The 25,621-nt window shown below is 42.8% G+C and overlaps 2 protein-coding genes across 3 annotated transcripts in view; both read right to left on the bottom strand.

The window, feature by feature from the left end:
• Positions 1-2,039: 2,039 nt before the first annotated feature.
• On the bottom strand, positions 2,040-12,628 carry klc2 (kinesin light chain 2). Its single transcript, XM_085397719.1, has 14 exons — positions 12,539-12,628; positions 9,898-10,143; positions 9,119-9,446; positions 7,778-7,994; positions 7,483-7,672; positions 7,152-7,325; positions 6,494-6,593; positions 5,630-5,679; positions 5,419-5,486; positions 4,812-4,920; positions 4,377-4,526; positions 4,065-4,189; positions 3,391-3,448; positions 2,040-3,245 (listed from the first exon to the last, which is right to left on the bottom strand). Exons 2-14 carry the CDS (start codon positions 10,123-10,125, stop codon positions 3,162-3,164), a joined length of 1,881 nt encoding a protein of 626 aa, XP_085253845.1. The 5' UTR covers positions 10,126-10,143; positions 12,539-12,628; the 3' UTR covers positions 2,040-3,161.
• Positions 12,629-15,970: 3,342 nt separating this feature from the next.
• pacs1b (phosphofurin acidic cluster sorting protein 1b) overlaps positions 15,971-25,621 on the bottom strand; it is a 70,035-nt gene continuing 60,384 nt past the window's right edge. Inside the window, exons 10-24 of one of the 2 annotated variants that reach the window (XM_085397697.1) lie at positions 25,515-25,608; positions 24,229-24,312; positions 23,877-23,998; positions 23,263-23,398; positions 22,833-22,937; positions 22,604-22,710; positions 21,213-21,367; positions 20,863-20,973; positions 20,672-20,774; positions 20,543-20,585; positions 20,411-20,453; positions 20,188-20,329; positions 19,203-19,441; positions 18,616-18,735; positions 15,971-18,531 (exon numbers count right to left, since the gene is read on the bottom strand). In XM_085397697.1, coding sequence (XP_085253823.1) covers positions 18,413-18,531; positions 18,616-18,735; positions 19,203-19,441; positions 20,188-20,329; positions 20,411-20,453; positions 20,543-20,585; positions 20,672-20,774; positions 20,863-20,973; positions 21,213-21,367; positions 22,604-22,710; positions 22,833-22,937; positions 23,263-23,398; positions 23,877-23,998; positions 24,229-24,312; positions 25,515-25,608 — 1,723 coding nt within the window. In that variant the 3' untranslated portion in view covers positions 15,971-18,412. The remainder of the gene's footprint in view (positions 18,532-18,615; positions 18,736-19,202; positions 19,442-20,187; positions 20,330-20,410; positions 20,454-20,542; positions 20,586-20,671; positions 20,775-20,862; positions 20,974-21,212; positions 21,368-22,603; positions 22,711-22,832; positions 22,938-23,262; positions 23,399-23,876; positions 23,999-24,228; positions 24,313-25,514; positions 25,609-25,621) is intronic. The other variant, XM_085397707.1, reaches the window with a different exon arrangement.

The raw sequence follows: 25,621 nt of genomic DNA, 5'->3' as shown, positions 1-25,621 counted from the left end.
ACGGTTAACACCCCACACCCTGGCTGTCAAAACTTAAACACACACGTACTTTGAAATGGTTAAAACAATTCAGCGCGCACGTTCGCCTTTGTAGAAAGTTTGGAAAACACACAGGAGGCGGATTTGGTTTGAAAAGTGGAATTTGCATTTATTGAACCTTTGATTAAAATACACATTAGGTTGGCCCCGTCATAATAAGATGCATGAAATCATCAGCAACAAAATAAAAACAAAGAAAAATAACAAAAAAAAAGAGAGAAGGCCTGCGTACGTACATCACCATCAGTGGCTCTGAGTACATGCACTGATCTCCATACACATTTGGACAGACAGCACACAGAAATCAAGATTTCTCTTTTAAGCTTTGGATCAAATTGTTGCTGCTGCATTGATCACAAATTAATATTTACAGCCGTAGCAGTTTTGTTCTCCCACATGAGAAAATAGTGCATTAGCGGTGACATGTTTAAGGAGTCTGCATCTCCTGAAATCCCAGTTATTACACTGCACCGACCCAGGGTGTAGAAGTGAATGATTAATACCTTACAGTACTGGTAAGTATTGATATGATGGTGTGTACTGGAAAGAAGCACTGATCTTTACTGGATCTTCAGCTACAAACTAGTGTTTCACCATTTGATTTTTAAATATATATGTATATACACATAAACACACACATACAGTTAGACAGTGTTGAGATTGTGTGTATGGTTATAGGAATCTTCCATCATTCTTATGAGTGAATAAGTGACAAACAGTAAACGCGTATATAAAGGTCATACATGTATAACTCTGTACATTATTTGCTGTGAACAACACTTAAAGCACTTTATGTTTTTCCAGCGTCTTTCCAAAGCTCTTCCACTCACTTCTTTTTAACTCCGTCCTGCACTTTCGGTACTCCTCCTTTCCTCCGTTCATTAAACCTGCACCATCACGCACGTTCTGAAGCAGACAGGATAAACTTAGCGCCACTCAGAGATCGAAGGCTAATTAAAAATTAAAAAGAAAAAAAGCGTGCCTTCGGTTTCCGTAGCTGCGTGGCGATGGCAAAACAGCCTCACACGAACCAGCCTTCACCTTTTTAGAACTCACATTCACCTTTTCGTTTACTTTCTCGTCATGAAGTCAAGTCAAGGAAAAACTTGAGGGTGTAACATCACTTGCTGACCCTAATTTTGCTTTAACATGATAAGAAGTACATTCGGCGGATAGTTCTCCTGATAGTAGCGTCCTGGCTTGCAAACAACAACAATCCACCAGACCCCGCACAATCAACATTAAAAATCAACATTCAAATAACCAGCTGTTTGTACCGTCGACATAAAAGCTCAGAGCCAAAACAAAAAAATCGCTTCAGAACAACAAAAAAAGTCAGCGAGGACGGACCACCATCAGCCAGCTCCCTGCGAGGGTTTGATTACGACTGATGACTGATCCACCCAGGAGAAAAAAAAAAGAAATAAAGAAATGTAACAATAAGGACTGATTTGCACAAAATGATGCACATTCAACAACAGTAAATACAGAAAAAACTACAACAAACTCACAAGAGGAATGACAGTAAACACATCAGCTGATGGGCTGCATCAGCTCTGATCAAATAATTAAGAGGGTTACCCACAGCTTTAAAAGACACTTTCACTTCAATATCCTGCTGTAATGATTGTAAACACATTATTTTTAAACATCAAATTTTCTTTATTATTTAGTCGCATGAAGCTCAGGTAAAAGGTACCAAAACAAACTTTGATTAAACTCCCTGTTGAGGCTTCAGGGACACCGAGGAGTCAAATACTGCCGTTTTAGAGTCAACTCATCGCACATGGACTCCTGTAAAGGACTTTTTTTCCCAACAGAAATGCTATGAAAGGCAGAATTTTAACATAAAACATGATCTTTTCCTAAACCTGCAGTGCAAAATAGGACATGGGACATGAAACAGTATGTCCTGGATTACGCACGACCCCTAAAAGCTCTTTTAACGTGACTTTAAATTAAGTCACTAGGAACGCAACGGCATCATTTTAGAGGATGTGAACCCCCCAAAAAAAAAAAAAAAAAAAAAAAAAAAAAAAAATCTTTCCTCAAATGAATTTTCTGTCCCGTTTTCTGTCTTTTGACTCATGAAAAACTGCAGTTTCTGCCCCCAAACGCTGTCACAACCCAATCCAGTGGAAATGAATAACCTTTCCCATCAAAGTATGCTCAGTAGATCGCAAGATTGTTGCTAGAAATACAGTACTGTCACATTTAAAGCACACGATTATAGTGAAACTTTGACGACTTGGTATCGGACATGAACAGTTGAGGTAATACATTTATCAACATTTAGTGTCACGGATACAATCAACCAATGCCCATTAACCTTTCACCTTCACATCACTCCATTCTTTTCCTTCATCTCCAGTCTCCGCCCTTCATACAGGTAGTGTTTTACTTCTAAATGAGACCCTCTTTACCAGAAATAAAGTGTAAACAAACAAACAAAGAAATAAATCAGTGCACTATACACACAGAATCAAATACCAAATAATTTAAATCTGTATTTACATAAAAAAGGCATAAAGTGAGGTTGAAATGGTTAGTGCTAATGATGCTTGTATCCTCTTGTTACACCTCTGCTCTATCTTTCAGGTAGTACCGTTTTTACCATCTGCAATATGCTTCAGGTGGATGGTTAGTGTCTGTGTCTACTTCATGCTACTGGTGAAACTGGACTGGACCTGGATTATAATTAGCCCACCTAAGGTTGAGTTTCTGCACATAAGAGATCTGGACTGAAGGAACCGACCTGTCATAACGCACGATGCTCTGCTACGGTGCTGTGAGTGGAAAAACCCCCAAAAACCCCCCAGAAAAAACACGAGGCGTTCAGGTGCAGACGTTCCACGAACTAGTAAGCAGCATGCTCGTAAATGTGTATCTAAATATTCTCTTTTCTGATCGATGGCAGCGTTTTATACAGCGAAGCAGCGGCGTCTCAGAGGACGACCTCGAGTGTGGAGCTAATGCTTTCCCTCCTCCCCAGTGTTCTTTAAAAAAATATGCTGCAGGCGCAAAGTGTTTGATCTGGCGTTGAGCTTTAAGTGTGTAGTTGGACCAAACCGAGCTGCAAACAGCCTCTCCTCCTCGGGCCGCTTCTGCCTCCCGTCTCCGGTCTAGCCGAGCAGGGAGCTGCGTCTGGATAGGTCTACGTTGCTGGCGCTTAGCCCCCTGCTGTCTGAGAGTCCAGAGTTGACATCCTGCAGGCAGATCAGGTCGTGTTAGTATTTGGGTTAGGAAACGCTGTGCATATTCTGTCAGGTAACAGACAATCACCTGGACTCGATATTTAATTCGAAAGATAGAATTTCCTGAGTGAAATTGCAGCTGTGAGGAATAAAGTACCTGTGTGGTTTCCTCGGTGCTCTTATTGAGGAAGTTAAGGGAGCTGGCTCTCTTCATTCTGTACAGAAACACACGATTACCAGTGAACTCAAACCACAAACTTCAGTAATGAGTTAAAGACAGAAAGTGTTTTTACAAAACTGAGTGATGTGAGTAATATTTAGGAATGGACAAGGCAGACCACCCATCATGGTTCCCGAGCAATTAAGGCTTCATCGTGGATCTTATTTACAAGGTCACGCAACCTTCATGCTCAATTGTAAATGTTATACTCAACTATATACCCACTGGACCCTTTATTAGGTACGCCTTTATAGTACCAGGTTGGACCCCGTTTCTCTTTCAGAGCTGCCTCAATTCAACAACGTGCTGGAAACATGACTCATTACTTCTTCATGTTGACACAACAGCATCACACAGTTGATGCAGATTTCCTGCTTGCACATTCATTATGAGAATCATCCTTGTGCTTCAACGTCCTGTGTGTTCAACGATGTTCATCTTTGTTTCAGTTTCGTATGTTTCAGTTTTGAACAGTGTTATAATTGGTCTGAATTTTTTGAAGATGTACTTTTAGCTTTGGGAACTGAAGTGCGAATGTAATTTGGACTGGCGAGAAGAAAAACTGAAGTAACCATAACTATAACCTGACTGCACAGCTGCAGTAGTCTTACCCTGGGTTGCGGGGTTCTTGAGGACCGCTGCCCTGCAGCTTCTTCACCAGCATTTCGCTGCTCCTTCTCAGAGCATCACGAATCTTACCGAAGGAGCCGCTGCGGCGCAGAGACCCGTTACCATCCTGAGGGCGAGATGTGCAACAGTAAAACTTTAGAAAAACACCTCCTTTAAGGCACGCTAGAACAGACTCACAGACAAGGATTTCCACAGTACTTTATGAAATTATTCACACTGTGGTTTACGCTGTAGTCACATCCAGTCAATGTGAACACATACTGCTACTTTATTAGCTTCCAAACTTATGTTACCCCGTTCCACTCAGCCGAGTCGTCGCCCTCGTTCTCCCCTCTCTGTCCACCAGGTCCGTTCGTTCCCTCCCTGCTGTGTCGTCTGTCGCTCCCAGAGCCTCCGTCCTTCAGCAGCTCCACCACCTTACTCTGGTTAATGGCATCAATACCCTGAGAGAGGAAAATAAAGACAAGGGTGATGCAAGGGCCTGAAAAAAAACCCTTTTATACAACAGCAGACGCAGCATGTGTTCTTTACTATGTGCAAACATTAGTACGACTGATCTTTAAATCACTTTGGCACACAGTTTATGAGCCAATAAATCGTAGCTGGAATGCCTGTTGAACAAATCCGCTCGCTTAACTGAAAAATCCCTGAAAAGAGCCCAGATGACTAATCTAAAGGCGGTAATTCAAACGGCCAAACGGCCGTCGTCGAGAGGGTTCCTGTTGCACCTGTTTGCGTGACTTGCTGGCGCACTCCTCCAGTGTTTCTGCGGCCTCCAGTTTGCCCTGGCGACGGTACAAAGCTCCCAAGCTTTTGAGGGTTGTGTTCACTGTTGGGCTGTTGAGAAAGAAAGAAATCCAGCTTTTTTTTTCTTTAGATCTTTTAAAAGTAACCTAATCCATCAATCAGGGTTAAACAATCAAGCGTTAGACCTTTCCCAAACTGAACCACAAAGCAAACACTCTGCTGCTTTGAGAAGTTTACTGTTACACAGTCTGCAAAGTATCTGCTCCTCAAACAAAAGGGATGGAAATGTGCCGTTTCTACTATAAAACTAGAAGAATGACGAACCACAGACTGATAAAGTCAGTGGTTTAACTTCTAGTCTTTTGAGGCAAACATAGATTTGTAATGAGCTTTGTTTCCCTTCCTTTTTGGTGATGATAGTTTCCCTGTTCTGTTCCTCTGTGTTACCATTTTTCATCTTTTTAAAAAGACAAAAAGGCCATCAGATCAGAGTAGCCTCCCTTGGTAGACATTCACAGTTAGGTCACATACATGATCAGACAGTTTAGACTTTGACCTGTTTCCAGTGGATCTAAATGTCTGATTTACCTGTCCACCTTGCAGGCCTTGTACCAGCTCCCATACTCTACATATGGGCCTGAGTCCTTGCGTTTGCCCTGAAAGAAAGAGTGACACAGATTAATATTAAACGAGTCAGAAAGCAGGAGGAGACAAGTACAAAATGCTGGTCCGATAGGCAGCAAGTTAAAACAACAAAAAAACCTTGTCCTTATACCCACTGTATGTGTTGCCTGCCTACCTTGCTCTCTTCTCTTTCCTCAGCGTGCATCCAGATTGGTTTATTATCATCTGCAACAGGCAGAAATATCACATAATTACTTTTTTTATACAAGAACATCATGTGTGGGCCACCAAACCCACACTGAAGAGGACTTAAGATGCTTTTTATTGTTCTGCACTGTTAAAATCATAAAAATAACCCAATAACTATGAATGACACTTCAGTCTGCTGGATATCCTCTAATATGGTCTGTAATTTGGTCATTTCAGGCACATTTTCCATGGCTGCCCTTCAAAAGCAGTTGCAGTCAAATAAAAAAACGTTGGGTTAAAAGGGAAATAATAGTTATGATTAAGGAGGAACTGTCTAGAGTCCTGAAATACAGCATGGAGTTGGATTTGAGTTTAAAAAGTATTTTAATTGTCCTGAAAAATGACCAAAATCCTGAAATTACCCATTTTTAGTTTGAGGTAATGCCTCTCTGTCTATGTAAACACATTTGATTTCATGTAAACAAGCAGCTGTCACTCACCAAACCCAGCTAAAGCCCGCTCTCGTGCTGAGCATGTGAGCACATAAGGGTTTGATAGACTTAGCTGGATAGGCGGGAGGAAACCATCAGCATTAAGCTGCTTTGCGAGCTTCAGTGTAATCCTCTGACTTGCTGAGAACTCAGAGCGATGCGGCCGTCAGGGTGTGACCAAACCACAGCCTGAATCTAAAAAAACAAGGCTAACAGGAAGACTTCTGATGTAAATTGAGCCTGACTCACAGCCTGCTCCTCTCTGCCCAGTCCTGGCAATTTGAGTAACTCTGTGACCAGCAGGATCTGATACAGTCACTTCAGTGTGACTCAGCTGTTTGCCTGTTGGCTCTACTTACTGTTGACAGAGCCAAACTCCTTCTCGTGCGCCCTGGTCAAAATCTCTTTGTACAGAGCTTCAGCGTCTGCAAATTTCCCCTGCTTCAGGTAGCATGTGGCCTAAAGAGAAACAGGAAGCACCAACAATCCTGATCAGATCAATAAAATATCTTAGAAATAGGTGAAATAGTCACAGGGGAAAAAAAACTATAAAGGTAGTGAAACAGTGAAGAGGCAGAAGGGTGTTCAAATGATAGACTGTATATAAAAGATGGGCATAGCCAACATTAGATTTTAACTGGTCCCAGTGAGAAGCCCCAAGGTGAACGCTTAGCTGTTGTCCTTTTGACTGACACAGGACGCTCATAAGACAGCAGCTTGTCAATCAAACATAAATCAATATTTTCTTTATCCTCCTTTTTGGCTCTGAAGGGAAAATATAAAAAAATTACTGAATGCGACACGATGTTCAGACTTTAATCCCGTGACTGAGACCAGAAGCTCATCAGGGCAGCGTTTACTACCGTCTTAAATCACGTGAACAGCAGGGGAGTTTTCCCAAAGACCTTTACAGAACCAGACACATTTTTACAACCAGAGGAGTCGCCCCCTGCTGGCCATTTTACACCCTGACGCTACATCTATCTTTACAGTCTGTAGTGCAAATTAAGTTCCCACCAGGTTATTTTTGGTTTTGGCCACATTGGGGTCATCAGCTCCGAGCTTGGATTCGTAGATCTCCAGGGCTCGTCCGTAGTAGTACTCCACCTCGTCGTACTTGCCCTGGTTCTGACACAGTAGGGCCAGGTTGTTCAGCTGCTTAGCCACGTCTGGATGGTACTTCCCCAGCACCTGGTTACAACAGTGAGACAACCACACATTTGCAAAACAAACTACAATCACGTGACCACATGGAGACTGTCTGGGTAACTTGTCTGCTTATGTACCCTTTATATCAAAAGGTGATTCAGTTGCTAAAACACAAATATGAACAAAACTGCAATTGTACCTTCTCTCTGATCTCCAGTGCTCTCTTGCAGAGAGGCTCAGCCTCCTTGTATTTGCCCCTCTTGCCATATAATACAGCGAGATTGTTGAGGGTTGCAGCCACAGCTGGGTGGTCCTTCCCCAGTGTCTTCTCCCTGATGGCTAAAGCGTCATTCAGAAGATGAGCGGCTTCTTTGTATTTGTTCTGGTCCCTGGAGCACAAAACACAAAGCACAGACCCATGGCGCTGTGTTCAGAGGCTTTATTTTACAACAATGAATAGTTTATGAAAAGCATCCACACTCTCAAGCCCCCACCTGTACACCAGAGCCAGGATGTTGAGCATAGTGGCGACGTCTGGATGGTCATGCCCAGATGTCTTCTCCAGGTCCTCCAGGGCTTGCTTGCACAGCGGCACAGCCACCTCGTACCTCCCCTGAGAGGCGTACTGGATCACCAGGTTGTGCAGCGTCCTGAGGCGCGCCGGGATCTCATAGCCTCCCTGCTGGGCTGCCACCTCTCCACTGGGCTGGGCTGTGACACGAAGCACAGCATGGTCGAGAATAAGCAAAACTACCTACTAGAAGTTTTTAAAGCGTTACATGAAGTTCTCAAATGAATTATTTGTTCAGTACTCCATCAGTTTTCAAAAATAGTAACTAAGTTACTGTCAGATCCAAGCAGAACATATGGTGGATAAAAAACATGAAGTCAGATCTGCTGTAGTGATCAGCACTCCAGCAGGAAATGGAGGAAGCTTCTGTAACAAGATTTTCTTTTCCTTTATATAATTTGATGATAGTCATGTTCTCCAAAAAGTAGATAAAGCCTTTTAAAAGCTATGTGTCGTACTCTCTACCCTCTCTCCTGCTTGTTATGCTCTTGCTGCTGCTGAACGCTAACTAGCCATTCAGACTATGGCTGAATGTATATTTCACTGTAAGAGCGAATGAAGGTTCAGCACGTAGCGTGTGGTTAATTTGCAGGAAAGCTAAAGACGCTGCATACACTGACACAACTGATTTATCTTTGTATGTGCTGTGTTGAAGAGCTGCTAAAAAACCTATAGCACAGAAGTTTGAACTATTTAAATGACTTGCAGTTCAGACTTCAGGGCTACAGGTGCTATATTATTAAGATAAAAAATAAAGCAATGATTAAAAACTGTAAAACTAAAATAAAATGTCTGCCCAATCTTAACTCACATGTGTATGCATGCCAGATGTTTCCTTGAAGTAGCTGCAGCATGAGTAGATCAGACAAGGCGGCTTGTGGTCGGTCATCATTACATGTGCATAGGTGAACGCTGCACAGTGACTGAACACCCAGTGAGCTACCAGTTATCTCTTCCTGTGGTGTACCACATTCGGCACTCTCTCTGTTAAACTGGGCCGTGGACAGCCTGTACTGTGAACCGATGATTAACCTCATCAAATCGTTATATCATAATTCATTCAAACTGTCTTGGTCACATGGGAGCCAAAAACAAACAATCCCTACATAACATGTGTGCCTCTCAGAATCATTCTTGTATTAAATGATAGATTTCAGCTTTATGTGAGGCTTTGACTGGCTTGAGCACAAATTCATCAGTAAAATCCCAATGTACTCATCTTAAAATGAGTCATCCCATTAAGGCCTCTCTGCTGATGTCATACCTGGTCCCTGGTCATCATCATTAGGGAATAAGTCATCCAGGTTATCCTTTGAAGCGTCTCCGCCTGTGCTGCCGCCCGAGCTCTGGTTCTTCTCCTCGGAGGGCGACACGTCGTCGTCGAACTTCTTGATCTGGTTCATGAACTCCAGGTGCTTCTTCTCCTCCTCCAGCTGGGCGACGCTCTGCTCGCTGCGCTGCAGCTTGTGCTGCGTTCCAGCCAACTCGTCCCGCAGCCACTGGTTCTCCTGGCAGAGGCGGCGCACCTGAGCGCGCAGCTTCTGCTTCTCCGACTCCACGGCGCTCAGGTGGCTGGACAGGGCGATGATCACCTGGTGTAAAAGGAAATTGTAAAAATCACAAAAATATCTGTTTGTTTGTTTCTTTGTGCACCAACTCTGCCACATGATCAAGAGGTGAACAAACACCTTGGTCCACAGATACACATTAGGAGGTTCTTATCTATATCACATATTAAGATGCTGCCTAGCAACAGGTTAGAACGACCTGCATTCAGCATGTATGCACCAATCACACCTTACAAGGATCGTATAATTTTTGTTTCAAAAGACTTCATTTATATCAACAAAGCTTCTTTCATGCATGATATATCACAAAGCCATCAGGCCGCCTAGTGACGATCCAAGATGTCCTGTTTATTGCCTTTGTAAAAAAAAAAAAAACCCTTATAAAAGCATCCTATTGTATTAGGTTCACAATAGAGTGTGAACTTCAGTGTACAATTCAGTGTAAACGTCAAAAACCTAAGTGTCTGTCTCTCACCTGTGCCTCTCCCAGACCCAGCTCAATGGCTTCCAGACTCTTGCGCAGCAGTCCCGACTTCTCTTGTGCAACAGGTGGCTGGGTGCAGTCCAGCAGAGAGTTTAGGAGCTGGGCGTGCTCGCCACGTAGCGTCTCCAGACCCTGCATGACGGTCTTAGTGTTAAGGACGATCTCATCCTGGCTCAGTCGCTCCAGGGCTTCTTCACGTGGATACACCATGGTGGACATTGCCAGGTTTCACACACACTGTGAGAAAAGGGAAGCAAAACCTACATTTACTTACATTTCTGATTCACATTCTGCCCTGCTTGAAACCCTCAAAACATTAGGTGTTCAGTGTAACCACATCCTGCCACAGAAGGTGGCAAAGAAACAGAAACGAGCGATGATTAATTTGCGGCGTGAGGACATAATGACACAAAAGATGAGACAAATAGTGGAGTAATATTATGACTCAAACCCAGCGCTGCCGACAGTTCCTCTATCCACCTGCTCATGAATGAGAAATACCACACCGGAAACACTGAAGGACATGATGTGGCGCAAACAAAAGTAATGAGGAGAACAAAATGAGAAACACTGACAACGCGAATGAAGGGACTGTTCCTGAGATTCATTTCCTGTTTGGCATCATCCTGTAAATGATGGAGTTAAAAGAGATGGATGAAAAACAAAAACCACGCAGCACAAGCGTGTCTTGTTATGAACAGAAGGCACGCTGTATAAAAGCTTCCCGACATCAGACAGAAAGAGAAAGGTTGTCTGTGAGATTGTATACTGGACGGATAATTAAAGTAAATTTAGCCTGAAACAAACACAGACCAGCAAATCCAATTAACAGGAGAAGTGATCAGTGAACAAAGCTAACCTTGTGAGGGCGGGGCAACGATTATCACAGCGGCGTCGGATTTAGAGCCAGACGGACATCTGGATGAAATGTTATTTTAAACTAAGACAAATGTCCCAACATCTGTAGCAGCATAACTGAGCAGTCGTAGGTTAGAAATTGGATTCATACATTGTATACAAATAAGTAAAAGACTCTTAAAAAGCCAGCAAATGGATCAAATTATAGCCTCAGAGAATATTAGACTTTAAACTTGAGTTTCCTTCTCCAATTACATCTTTATCTCTAAAAAAAGATTACTTTTTAGTGTAACTTTGCTACTTTAACCTCAGAAAAATTCTGTTATTTAAGTTGGAATTTTTCTGCCCTTCATAAATTTACATCTTTAATACAAAAAAACATTGGAGCATATTTTTTCTTTGTATGTATGCCAGATAATAAACTAACCAATTTACTCTTAGAACATCCATCTTTTCTTTTTCTTCACATATTCACAGCTCTAACCTTTAGAAAAGTGTATTTTTACAGTAATTTTTATGTTTTTTCCTAATACATTTATGTATTTTTACCTTTTTTTTTTAAATCTCAGAATATCAAACTTCTTTCCTGTAATTCTCAATCATACATTTACAACTTTAACTGATCTCTCACAACCTAAAGGCAGATCTTTAAATTGACTTCCTGATCTTCTGGGAGTACTCACAGTAAATGTAGTGCTATATGGTCTTTAAATCATTAGTCATGATTAGTCATGTCCATGATGAGCCTGGCAGATACACGTGTGCACTGTGAATCCTTCCAGCCAGGAAAAGAGAAACATTCATGCTGCGTATTAATATTTAGATAACATTTACAAAGTCCAATATCCAAACCGTGGGCCACTTCTGGCACAGTAAACGGCGACTTTCCGCCTTGAGCATGCGCACTGTCTCCATATTGACCAGATGTAAGTGAAAGGGTTGCAGCCGCAGCAGGAGGAGAAAGAGGTCGTCAGAGGAGCCAAATGTGCAACATCGTGACTTTCTCTCTCTCCCAGCTTTGATGGAGGAGGCGCACCTGTTCTGTTCTCCTCTCCTGCTCCCTCCCTTCCTCTCTCACCCATCCTCCTCTCCCACCCCCTCCCATCTTGCCTCATACACTTGACTGCAATGCACCAATATTCACGCTTCCTTTCAAGTCCACCGCTTCACAAATGCAGAAGAACAGAGCTAACTGTGCGGGCGGACAAACGAGCGGCAGCAGGAAATGATCGCGATCGCACACCCCTCACGTTTGAATTAAACCCTTCAGAGCCATGAATAAAGGCAGGAGCCGGTGGATGGCCGAGGCCTAATGCCGGGGAGGAAGTCAGCAGATCAGTGAAGGTGACCGACAGCAGAGAGCACTGCTCAAAAAGCATAAAGCTACAACAGACGATGAACATAAGGCCAAATAAATGCCTGTCCATCGCTGAAAACGTGTTGATGTGTCTGGTCCCGACATGCAGCCTGTTTGTAAACAGTGCAGGCCCGATCCTCCAAGGTGTTACACAACACAGAGATGCGTATCATTATTATATCATTATCATCATCAGCACACGCAGGGCTGCATTATTTACAATATGCACACATAATCCCGCAACAAACACCACGTAAAGAGCGATGCTTCATTTCTAGCGACAGATTTATCGACCTGGCCGTCCCACTGCTACAAATATACCGACAAACTGCCCTCATGCAACATAAACTACAATCTATTCTGACCGTTTAAGTGCACCGTAGTGCAAGTATTATTATTATTTATCCTCAGTTTTACCTTCATCGAAGATAAACGCAGCAATTACAGAGCCTCGAACAAAGCGGCAGCACAATGTTGTGATGCTCCGGACAGACCCGCGTCAAGTTTACCAAAACGAACAAGCGTCCGGTGCCGGTTTTTCAAAATAAAACTCCATTTACAGTTAGACAAGTGGCAATGGGAAGATAACGGCATCCAAGGACGAAACGGAGAGTGCTCTCTCAACGCTGAGCAACTTGTACTAATACACGAAAACACGTCCGCTTGTTTTTCTAAAATTCACTTCGCAAAGCAGCCGTTAAATTAAAATTAGCTTTACTTTGAAGACTGCTGGGTGACGAGAGCTGCCGCTAGCACACCTGCTTTGTTGAATTAACACGCCTGCAGTTATTTGTAGATAAACCGAAATAGCTCGCGCACGCTACTGAGTTTACTTTAATGCGATTACGGCAACAAGTTTAACTGAGCTAAAAGCCACCTTGGCTAGCTGCTGTTTACGTTTTTCTTCACTTTAACTTACCCAGCTGTCACTTGACAGTAGATGACGGGGTGGACACAGCTAATATTTAGCTGTGTTTTTAACTTTAACCTCGGTGTTCACAGAATAAACGACTGAACCTTTATTCGGCATAAAACTGATTATTTTGTGGATGTGCTTCAAAATTTGACAGAGAAAACGAAATGGCTGAGTTCCCAGAGACCCCAACCAAAGATTGAAAAAGCACTAAGATGATTCACGTTCGACATTTTTCAGTCAAGGCGGGGAATACATCTTGCGCATGCGTATAGTCGAGTTGTCGCTCTCGCAACATCCGAGCGTCTGAATTTTTCAGTTTCCCTCAAGACTCTATTTAATATAATAACCTAAATTGACATGGTGTAAATTATTATGCTATTTGCATGGTATTGTTTAGTAACATTAAGGTAAAATAGGAAAACGTAATTGCTCCTATTCTCTATCTTACATGTTAAGCACCTTGGCATACCCTTGGTTTTTAAGTGTGCTTTATAAAGTTTATTATTATTATTTATTGTAAAACGTTCACTCGGCGACATCTTTATATAGATGATTAGTTACGATAAAATATTGTTTTAAAAAATAAAAGCAACAACAATACAAACACTTGATATGAATAATGAATTTTTAAAACTCGTAGACTATTTACAAAACAGAAGTTTGGATATAATTCTCTTGGTTTGCTAAAGCTCTTTGTCCGATGATGTCACCAGCATCCTCCATCCACAGGACCCGCTGCCTTGTTTCATAAGTATCATGTGCTAAGCTTAATTTATACTTTTTACACTTTATGTATTCATCAGAAATCTGATTTTACTCTCCAACAAAGACTATAATTAGTAAAGTTCCCATTATTTCTGCAATTTTACGTCATTGAGCAGCACATATTAAGTGATATTTACCCAGACAGGCTACAGTGTCTGCATCAGTTTGTTCCACTTCAGAAATAAGCTGTATGGAGCTGTAGTACAAGCACACATCTGTAGTCCAGTAAGAGGAGACAGGGCTACAAATCAAGAATATCTTTATTTAAAAAAAACAATGAAACAATGAAACACTTCCACTTCTCATCCCACATCTGTTTGATTGACAAACGTAATCATGAAAAAAGCGGTACTACAAAACATGTCAAATTAAAAAAAACAAAAGCAAAAAAATAAAGAATACAATATAACAAGTACTATTCTGATATGTACAAGCATCATTGTTTCTTATAGTATTGTTATAGGCAAAAGGCAAAAAAGCTGAAGACTGCTGCTGAAGAAATGATGGTATGTGCAAAATACTCTTCACAAGTCCACAAGCTCAGGGTGCTCTGTTCTGAGCAGAACCTCGGTCGGGTAGAAATCTACTGCTTTCACAGGTAACTCACATTTTCATGAAGACAGGTGGCAAAATTAAATTAAATTAAAACATGTGAGGGGGTAATGGCATGCTCTCAGAAAGGTGAGCTTGTGGAGGCTTGGTGAAGAAGAAGACTCTCTCATCACCAGAAGGATGGCAGAGAGAGAAAGACACTGCTGACCACTGACAGATTACTGATGGACCGAACAGCTCCTAATCTCTAACCACGACTAGTCAAGGACAGAAGAACCATCGTCACAAACACATTGACACAGGTACAGAGGTACAGGTATTAAAAAAAAAGAAAAAGAAAAAGAAATACACAGCAACACTTTCAGGACTTACACACACAGAACAACCAGCTTGTTCAGAGAGACGGCAGGAGAACATGTAAATGGGGTGAAATCAGTTTTTGTTAGGTGATATGAGACTGTGTTGACAATGCAATAACTTCAAAACAAGGATCACTTTGTTGTTAATGTAGGGTGTTTTCAGGCTATCAGCATCCACCAAAAACCTACATATCTCTGGATAGTCTCACAATTTCTTCACATTTTAGTTTCTGGCAGTGATTTTTAATACCTCTAATGCTCAGTTTCAGTGATCTCCCTCTGAGCGCACAAGTTGAAGAGGCATGACAAGACTACGCTTAATTTCAGGAAATCGCATCATTGCAATAATTTGACTAACAATACTACAAGGCAAAGAGCATTTTGACTCAATTAGAGGTCTCTTCCAACAGCAGATACTCGAGCCCAGCTACAATTTACATTAAAAAGTTGAAGGTTTCGTTCCAAATATTGTACAAATTTCGCAAATTTAAAAATGCCGTACCACACTTCCATACTAAAGTTAGAAAAACCTACTATTTCAACACTACGAGTTCATACATTTAGCAAATAGTTTTGAGGTTGCCATGTAGTGGGGAAAAGAACCACTGCCTCATTGACTGAGTCCTAATATACATTATATGGACAAAAGTATTGAGACACACCTCCTAATGTTTGAATTCAACTGTTTTCAGACCCGTTGCCACAAAAATCATTCATCTAGCCAGACAGTCTGCCTTTACAACATCTGTGAAAGAATGGGCGGGTGCAAAGAGCTCACTGAATTTGAGTGAGGTGCTGTAACAGGGTGCCACCATTGAAGTATTTCCCTCTTTAATATCCCACTGTCAACTGTAAGTACTATTACTAAACAGGAGTAACCATGGCAACTTATCCACGAAGTTCCCGACCACATAAAGTTACAGAGTGGGGTCACCGAGCGATGAGGGATATGGCATAGACATTAACATCAGCACAAAAACTGTGCGCCGGGAGCTTCACAGCATGCGTTTCCATGTGTAACATGTAGCTGACTCAGGTCTTTTGTCCATATAGTGCATCTAGTATTTTAATCATTATTTTCACAGTTCTTATTTTGCTGACCTAACGATGCAGAAACTCAACTCTGGCTGACTTTACTGGAAGGAGTTAAAATGTGGAGTGGGAACTGTTTTAGTTTCTAAAGGGGGGGGACACAACAGAATATGCTTTTAGCTCAGTTTTGGTCTCCACCAACTCTTATTTGACGCATCATTGCAATAAAGTAGTACTAAAAGTTTGTTCTATTTTCTTAGCAAAGGTCTTTGATTTGTTTCAGCAAATGCAGCATTTTACGCTTAAGCCAGTATCTTTTAAAGGAATTAGTAGTGGAATGAAACCTCCTGTTTTTAGTTTGGATCGAGCAACCTCTACGTCAAACCACAGTCCATCATCCAGGAACCCTAAAACCCGACATATTGTATGTAAGGCAGCTCTCTGTCTGTAAGGGCCTTCAGTGGTTGTCATCACGAGGAAAAAGAGGAGCCTCATTTCTAAAAGTCTGTGATCTCTACTGTCTTAACAAAACTAATCAGTCGTTCACACGTAAACTGAATTCAATACATTCAAATTTTTTTGAAATCCCTAAAAAAAAAAGAAAAAAGAAAAGAAAAAAAATCAATCCGCAGCTAGCTGAGTGTTTGCTCGGCGGTGACCACTCGTTAGCGAAGCGTTGTGTAACAGGAGAGGAAAAACAGAGATGGACATGTGCCGCCGACATCACAACTGTAACACTTTAAACGCCGACACAGGAGAAAAAGAAACAAAAAAAAACACTTTGACATTGACTTTCAAACAAACCAAAAAAAAGTCATTTAAACCAAGAAATTGGCATTAACACTATTTTAAAAAAGCTGTATTAGTAATACTTCACTGGAGAGTGTTACGATGTAGGTGACACAAGGCAGAATCATTAAAAACAACTTATAAATCCACAAACATTCTTAGATTTTAGCTCCAATGGTTCCCTCTGTCATTAAAAGTTCAGTTAACCTTCAAGCTTGTCCAATTTTTACTGTTTAATCAAGAAAAACAAACTGTATTCGCCTTGTGCCAGTCTACAAAGTGAACAAGATGACCACTGCAGCTTTTGCAGCTCTAATCGAATAGTCACTGACATCAACACACACGCACACTTACACACCAGCTGCATGCCCTCTGTCACATGGTAAAAAAACAATTCCTCCTCTCAAGTGATTTTTTTTTTAAAGTTTCTGATCACATTACATGTATTTCACACCACACACACACAAACACACACTTGTTACCAGTTACTGTACACTCACTAATCACCTCATGACATCCTAGAGAAAGCATGTAGTGGAGAGGCAAAAACAAACAACAACGAAAAAAGGTCAGTAAGGAGCCGAAAGACAACGAGCACGCTCTGTGAGAGTTTCCACCAGGTCTGCTGTTCCCACTGAAAACAAAGCTGCCAGTCTAGCCAATAAAATGAAGACAGGTTTTTTTTTTTTCAGGTGGGGGGGGGGGAGACATCGGCCACAACGTTGTGCTTCACTGCAAGTAACTAACTCCCATTTTTACAGCACGAACACTGAAAGAAAAAACAACAGCTTTTCCCGTTAAGTGCTGTAAGAGTTTCGGATGGTTTAAACATGCATTTTGCTGCTTTCTGTTGCATATGTATTTATTTCTGCTGTTAACGAGAGTTAAACCTTTATTGTTATTTTGTTAAACACCCAAAACGTGTAATCGTACGGTAAGTGCATAGCAAATAAAGATGAAAGAAAATGCACACTACGGTAGCCCCTGCCCTGATGTCTTGGATCTCTTCACAGTAACAAACACTATGCATCACGACACAGCTTTGCAGGGAAGGGTTGGACATTTCTCACTACTGCACTTTTTTTTAAAGGACACTTGACATTTACAGGTTGTTGTTTTTTTCTCTCTTTTTTTTGTTTTTTTTAAGAGGAAATATTTGCCATTAGACATCCAAATCACCTACAGAGGAAATATATATATAGATATAGTATGGAAGCCCTTGAAATTAAAAAATAAACCAACAGGATTTGTTGAAGGGCATTTTTTTTTCTGCTAACATAGGGTGAGGGGGGGGGGGGGGGAATCCATTAAACGCCAGCTTTGTTATTTGGCTGCACGTTCTTAGTGACTTGTGCACACGCTGAGGCGCTGTTGCACTAGTTTGGAGTTTGTTTGCGGCACATGGTTGGTGTATCTGTTAGTTTAGAGCATGCACGTGAGGATCGGGGGTCTTCTGAGGGGGGCGGGGGCAGTCTTTGAAACCGGTGAGTGGTTGCATGCTGCTGCATTCCATAGAACGGAAACATAAAAGGCAGTTAGCTAATAATCTTGTGCTGTAGTCCCCTTGTAAACACACACACACCCACACACACACACATACTGTACATTCACGTGTGCATGCATACTCACGGAGCACACCAACACACACAGAAAGGGGGCAATAATAAAGTGACTAGTAACAGCACTGCACCCCAGCGCTGCCCTCCCTCCTCTCCCTAAAGACAAATAAGACAACTGAAGACAAAATGAGATTAAGGAAAAGGAGAAAGTCCAGCTGCTTTATGTCCTCCCTCAGCTCTGCGGGCGGCTGAGAGGTGGGGTTTGTGTGGAGGGCAGTCGAAAGGTCAGGTCCGGTTAGAGGAGTCGAGGCGCTCGGCCCTACGAGGGAGGCTTGCTATAGCCGAAAAGTCCGACAGGTAGGTATTTGACGTGAGTGGGCCACTGGGCGGCCAGCTGGAAGAACTTGACGTCGTTCCACTCGACGCCGTCTATGGACACTGGTGGGAGATGGAAACGACGGTGAGGATAAGCTACAATGTGAGCAGGAAAGAAACAAAGCTGCTCGCGATCATCCAGCTCACCTTTCAGGATGGTCTGCTGCTGCTTGGCCGAGCAGATGAGTCGACTGATGCCTTCGATGACCTGGCTCTTGGAGTCTACGTCCTTCTCTTTGGGCTTCTTCCCCAAGAAGATGGTAGGAACTGAAGGGAGGAACAAACACCAGAGTCAAAGTGCTGTGTGATGGAGGGAGACGGCGACTGGGTGGCAGTGTGTGAGTCTAGATTTAGACTGGCTTACTTCAATTGCATTTAAATCTCTAGTATCCCACTACAGAGGACACACATATATACCCTGCTTCTCAGAGTATGCGCTCTGAACATGGATCTGAGGGATTCCTTTTAAAGACTTGTCCAAAGGGCTTTGCAGTAACTATTTTAGGGCCTGTCTGCAGGGAACCTGGCTAACTGCAACAAGCCTGCAAGTCAAAAACACTTATTTAGTGATAACAATGTAATATGGCCTCAGTCTGTGCTGAATGCAATACAGGGATCATTGTAAGAAAGAAATCAGTGAAATTAATCAATCGTTATTAATATTACAAATTTTAGTTTCAAGTGAAGCCATAATCATAAAAATGATTTAAAGCATCAGATTTGCAACGCCTCACCTTTTTTGTTCTTCTCCTTGGTGACCACAGTCATGGCCATGGTGCTGACCTGGGCCTGTGGATCGCTGCTGCCCCCGCCTGGTAGCCTGCTGACCTGCAGCGAGCGGAAGGCGCTCTTCAGCGTGTTCTTGCAGCCCGTGTCGCGTCGCTCTCCCTCCCGCCGCTTCTCTGCCAGAGAGGCCAGCCAGTAATCCACCTGCAGGCCGATGGCGTCCACGCCGTGGGACATGCTGGGGCTCCTGTGGACAGACAGCGCGTGCATGAGCGACTTCCTCAGGCCCTTCGTGACAACTATAAAGCATCGTAACTGAACTTTCCTATTATTCTCTGGTCTCTCATATCAAACTTGTGAAGAACTTAATTATTAACATATTTATCTGACATTATTTGTAGTTTTTAGTTTCAGCAGAATACACAGATGCAGTGAGGGGTTCTGCTCTGGTCCAATTATGAGACATACATACATCTAACTTTTCTTTACATCACAAACACATTTGTAAGATAATTTAACAGCTTCACGAGCAGACCGACTTGAATCTGAGAGCTGAATTTCATTCATCATGTTCAACACACTCCCCAAAAAATTTCTGCAGAGGACGAAATGTAAAAGATCAGATCAGTGATCTCTGCAGAGAGGCACTGCAGCAAAAAAAACATCTGATTCAGTGGCTGAAGCATCAAAGAGAGCCTCGATTGGGAAGAGGATCTCAGAGAAACACGAACAACTCGCTGCCTGTTTGCTTAAAGAACAAGCAGACGGCTGATTAAAAGGCATTTATCCCTCTGCCACAGCTCAGTACTGACAGCATCATCAACATGCATGCTGACAGCTGAGACATCAACAGAAAAACATACACAAATGCAGAAAATCAACCTGAATAAAATAAACGGTTCTTTAAATATCTACATCTGAGGACTTGATTTAAAGCACATCAGTATAATTACAAGATCCTGTAAAGAAATATGAATGTTAGAGAACTCTTACCCTTGAACTGTGAGCACGCTCCCCATGGAGGGAGAGGAGGGAGGCGTGGCTGTCTCTTTGATCATCCCGGTGGGAGAGCCGTGGGAGGGTGGTGATGTGGAGGGGACAGCGAGGCTCACTGCTACACCCTCCTCTGCATCTCCTTCATAACCCAAATGGAAATAACGTGAAACCCTAAATCGAATTCTTTTTTAACATCTTTTGACGTTTTCCAAACACTCACCTGTTGGAGACTGACCAGACTCGATCAGACCAACCTTCACCACCTGGAAAACAAGAAGGGATGTCAGCCAAAGATCCTGAAGATGAGCAGCAGCAAAGGTAAAAAGTTCCCACTCAAGAGTAGAATTCTCACCCCAATAAAAGGAATGAACTTCTGGTAGGAGTCTTCATCTCGCCTGGGAAAAGGACAGTGAGCGGTGTTTGTTAAAGAAGACCTAAAAGATCAAAGATCTGGCGCGTGTTTGCTGACATCTGTACTCACGTTCTGTGCTTGCAGGTTAGCATGGCCTCGGCGATGGGCAGCTGGTGTGTTACTGTAGCTCCGCTGATGTATTGGGAAATTCTTCCTGCCACATCCAACTGATCTGCAGGAGAAAATAAAAACAATTGGAGAAGTGAATAAACGTGCGAAACGCTGAAGTACGTCCTGAGGGGAGACGGCACGTGTGGTACCTGTCTGCGGCGGCTCTGAGCGACTGAACATGTCTCTCCACGCCCCGTCCAGAAAGGAGGAGCTGTAGCGATTGTCGAGGGCTCCGAGGTGTTTAGCCACAGGATGAGAGCCTGATGAACATAATGAAAGAGCGGGAAGGAGGAAGGATCGAGGAGTTTAATGAGCTAACACGACTGCCTGTTCCTCCTACCAATGTGCCAACAAGCAAGACATACAAGTTACAGCATTTCCCAAAGTCCAATTAGCATGCAGACAAGTGACTGTGTGCACCAGACATCACTTCCTGCAAAGCAGTAAAACTTCGCTGCGGTCTGACTCTGCAGGAGGAGACAAAAGCAGGCTCTCTCACCCAGCGGCACCACCAGGAAGCGCATGTGGTTCAGCCAGTCAGATGTCTTGTTGGCGAGCTGGGTGACGAAGAACTGCAGGATGGCTCCCAGGTAGCTCTGGCTGCCCACCGCCACCACCTTCACTGGTCTGGGCATGGACGAGTTACAGTTGCAGCTACAGGGAAAAAGAAAGAGAGAGAGAGAGAAATACTCATTACTCAAGAAACAAAAAGTTTGATCATTGTCTCAAAACATACTAAGAACATTCCTGTTTTAAGAAACACAACCTAATCTCTATTGGAAAATATCCTAAAAAAATAGATTTCTTATTACAGTGTGTCCTACAGATGTACAGATGTGCCTTGGTGCACATCTGAGATGAAGCACATCAAACTAGTGAGAATTCATTCAGTGCTCAGGAACCCAGACTGTGGGCGTTTTTAAAGGACATAGTACACACAGGTGTATGAAAACTCTAGTTTTAAGGACGTTTCCTGTGTGGATTGCCCTTCATTTTTTATACTGAATTCCATTTGAAGTCAGAAATCCAGAGTTCCTACTAATTTTCAGCCAGAACACCCTCTCAAGATACACTATCCCACTCGGAAAGCTGGAGAAGCCAATCTAACTCCAACTTCACAATCCAAGATGGCAGCTCAGAGCGTAAACTGCACTAAGACTGTGGAACTGGTCCTCTGTACTATTACTGATGTGTATTCATGACTTGCTAAATAATCACTGACCAGGCTCTATCCATGAATGTGCTGCAGAGGTGTTTTTAACAGCAGAAATACAGGCACTGCGTTGCACTCCAGGTACTGTTACTGATGGCTAGCAAGCTAAATAAAACCTGTTATTGTGGCTGTACTGTAATGGGTTTGACTTCAGTCCCAGCTCCTGCATTAGAAAAAGAAACATGAAGCCCCTTTTATTCCCAGACTACAATCTAACTCACATTATTTAAGGCAAAATAATCATTTTATATTTCTAACTATTGCTCTGATGACATTTCCTTTATGTTCAGGCAAATTTCATGCCAACAGTGCAAACACAAACCAGAAGAATTCCCACATGTGTGGGAGAGAGTGATAAGCAGAGGGACAAGCCGACGTGATGGATGCAGATATGGGAGACAAAGTTTTTGTTGCTTTTATAAAGCAAAGTGAGTCACAGGGGCAAAAAAGGAGGAGGAGAACAGAAGGAGCAAAATATATAAGGGTCAAAGGAAGAACAGAAGTCAGAAAAATAAGGCTCAGAGCAAGAAGAAAGACTAAACAGATGAGTCACTCTGCACACCAATGAGTCTAGCTCGCTCTGTGTGTGTGTGTGTGTGTGTGTGTGTGTGTGTGTGTGTGTGTGTGTGTGTGTGTGTGTGTGTGTGTGTGTGTTAGATTCGATCAGAAAAACTCACAACTTCTGGATGCGAGTGAGCACGGCAGACAGCACCGCCTGTATTTCAGCTGCTGAGCACGTGCAGACCACCGGGTGTCTCTGTACCTGGAGCTGCTCTGCAACATACTGCAATACATGAAAGAGGAGATGTGCAGTCAAAAAAAAAAAAAAGGAAAGAAATAGGAATAAAAAAGAAAAAGAACGAACCAAATCCACCCAAAGTTATTACGGAAAGCTGCAGGCCTTACCTGCCCCTGCCAGTCTGTGCTGTTGACCAAAATGAGGCTCTCTGGGAGCGCCGAGTCCGACAACAAAATCTGGTTAAGCTGATCGTACACTGCTTTCCTCAGAACCTACACACACACACACACACACACAGAGTACATAAATCTCCCCACAGCGACACATTTGCTCTTCAGATGACTCATCACCACATACATAATTCATTTCTGAGCTCCAGGCCGGTCGTACATTATCAGAATTCATGTGTTTTATTTTTTTTAAAAACGCGTGGGTCATAAGCAGACGGAGAACAAAGGAAGATTTTTTTGTTAATTCCTCTGTGGGAAACAACCACAATACGCAGGTTTATTTTTGTATACATGGTTGAAACGATGATGCTGAAATCCTGGAAAGAGCTAAAGCGAAATGAGATTTTATAACCGTTCAGTGTCGTACCGGCGTGCTGTGTCCCAGCTCCGGGGACCTCTCAGAGTCGGAGCTGTTGGTCCGCTCACTGAGAGGTTTGGACAGCTGTCTCTCCTTCATCGGAGTGCTAATGCGCTTCTGCCTTGGTGTATGGCCTCCATCCAACCTGGTGGGGAAAAAAGTCAAACTCAAGAAATAAGAAGTTCAGGATTTTTCAGCATAGTCGCCTCTGAGGCCTCATTTTTCCTTTCATTTTATAAGCTTTACTTAGAGATCCTGAGTTGCCCTCAGAATTTACCAACCACAGGGTTTGTAAGCATGTTCATTAAAAGAAGGGGTTAATGCCTGAATTTGTAGCAGATCCAGTGTACAGTTATAATGATATAGGATTGTCTTTAGCGTACATTACATTTTTTGTAAACTAAATGCCCTCCTGGCAGACTTGGGGGATCCAATCTGGCACTAACTCTGCTGATCACTTAACCTTTCACCTTTCTGTCCAAACATATATTTATTCTGGCTCTAAAAAACAAGATGGCAGGGGTCATTACTCAAGCTAAAACTGAGCTGATTAGTAAAGAGGCCAACGCACAGATTAAAACAGCTAAACAAATGTATCTGGGACTAAGCCTTGGGTGACTTACCTCGGCGATGCCATCGGCTGTGCTTCACCTTTGCTGCTCTTAATGGGTGTACGGGGTTTTTCTGCCACGGACACCATGATGCACGGGCCGACTTCAGCGAACAGCTCCTGGTCTGTTAGCTCCTACACACAAACAGACACACACAGTCCACAGACAGGCTGTCAGTGTCAAAGAAAGGAGATACTGGCACCCACTTTTTTGTGTTTCTTCTGCTCTCTCAATCTGTCTCGCTTGCAGCACAGATGGCGGCGAATCCGCCTCAGAGTGATACCGACAAAGATCCCAGCACAACATTAACTCTCCCTCTTTGACACACTGACACTCATTTAAAAACACACGAGGAAAGTCGTACCAGCGTGTCGGTCTCAGACGGGATCTCATCCAGGTTGCGGCTTCGGGAAGGTTTCATCTTCTCCAGAAGAGGCTGCTCCCCCTGCTGGGAACAGAAGGGAGAGGCAGTCAGTCTACGGGCTTAATGAGCCTCGAGATTTGGTAAACAAGAAGGAGCAGAGCTCTCGGCTCTCGGCTTCAGGGAGAAAACTCAACAGCAGTTACGCCCAGAAGATGTTGGTTTTTGTCTGCCGTTTTAGGCCAGACGAAGCATTCTACACAAATAATTAGATAGGACCTACTTACTGAAGTGAAAGCAGCTCCTTCATCTTCCAAACACATATTTGAGAAAGTGTCCCAACAGCAGTCAGAACCTAAAAGCTTATTTCATTATGAAGGGAGGAACTGGAGCTGCCTGAAGCACATCCAGTGCCATCCATTCAAACTGAGAGACTAAACACTTTTTATTCAGCAGATGGTCACCGTCAAAGACTTATTGAATTTCTGCTCCATTAAGGAAATGCTAGCGTGAAACATTTTTCAAATTTCACATTTCCACTGCGCTCCCCGCCGTGCTGACTGTCACCGGCTTTAGATTCTGGATATTTAGCACATCAATGCAGAGTCGCATGCTGTTTTTCATGCTACTTGCTTCATTTCATGCTGCATTCTTCACGTACTTTATGGTACTATGTGCTACTTAGTCACACTGTTTTACTACAGCTTTATTGTTTTGCTATCCTGCCACTAGAAGCACTTTGCAATCTTAGGTTAATGCCGTATCGCTCAGCTTCTCGTGTACTTTTACTATGACTTCTTAAGGGCCCAAGAAATAGAAGAAGTTATAGTATTCACAAGAAATCTTGAGCCAACCCTACGTTCTTTATGTTTGGCTAATAAAATGAGGAATGTGCAGCAATTTATTGAAATATGAATGAAGCATATTTAAGGACAGACTGCACAGCGTGCTGAGATATGCCAAGTTTTCAGCAAATTACGTGTTTTAGTTGTAACAATAGTAGTAGAGCCTACAAAGGGATGGCTCAAGACTTGTGCACAGTACCGTATATCCAACACTACTAAATTAAATTGTGTATCAAGTTTTTTTCCCACAAGGTAACGTCAATGTAGAGAAAATACAAATACTCTTGAGTTTTTGCTGAGACGGACACAGGTCTCACTTTACACCAACGAGGCGAGCGCTGCATTTGGACACAGGTTTGAAAGCGTTCCGGTTGTAAAGTCAGATATCCTTCGTGAAGAGTTCACTGCGCTCTAACAGGTGAGGCGTTTCAGTGAGTTACTCACCGGGCTGAACGTGTCTCTGCCCAAACTGCCTTTGCTGTTCAGGCTGCCGATCTCCGTCTGAGAGCTCGACTGAGACATTCCCTCAAAGAACGGCCTGAGCAAGCAAA

Source organism: Rhamphochromis longiceps, linkage group LG3 (assembly GCF_057381845.1).
Source record: "Rhamphochromis longiceps isolate RC_006_pf linkage group LG3, R_longiceps_female_GT1.1, whole genome shotgun sequence".
NCBI classification, from domain to species: Eukaryota; Metazoa; Chordata; class Actinopteri; order Cichliformes; family Cichlidae; genus Rhamphochromis; species Rhamphochromis longiceps.
This window is presented reverse-complemented; position numbering and strand designations above follow the sequence as displayed.

Coding starts and splice junctions, on each gene's coding strand:
- klc2 (XM_085397719.1), bottom strand. CDS start 10,125: ATGTCCACCATGGTGTATCCACGTGAAGAAGCCCTGGAGCGACTGAGC. Junction 7,673..7,777: donor ATCCTGGCTCTGGTGTACAG/GTGGGGGCTTGA, acceptor TTTGTGCTCCAG/GGACCAGAACAAATACAAAG. Junction 4,527..4,811: donor CCAGCAAGTCACGCAAACAG/GTGCAACAGGAA, acceptor TTCCTCTCTCAG/GGTATTGATGCCATTAACCA.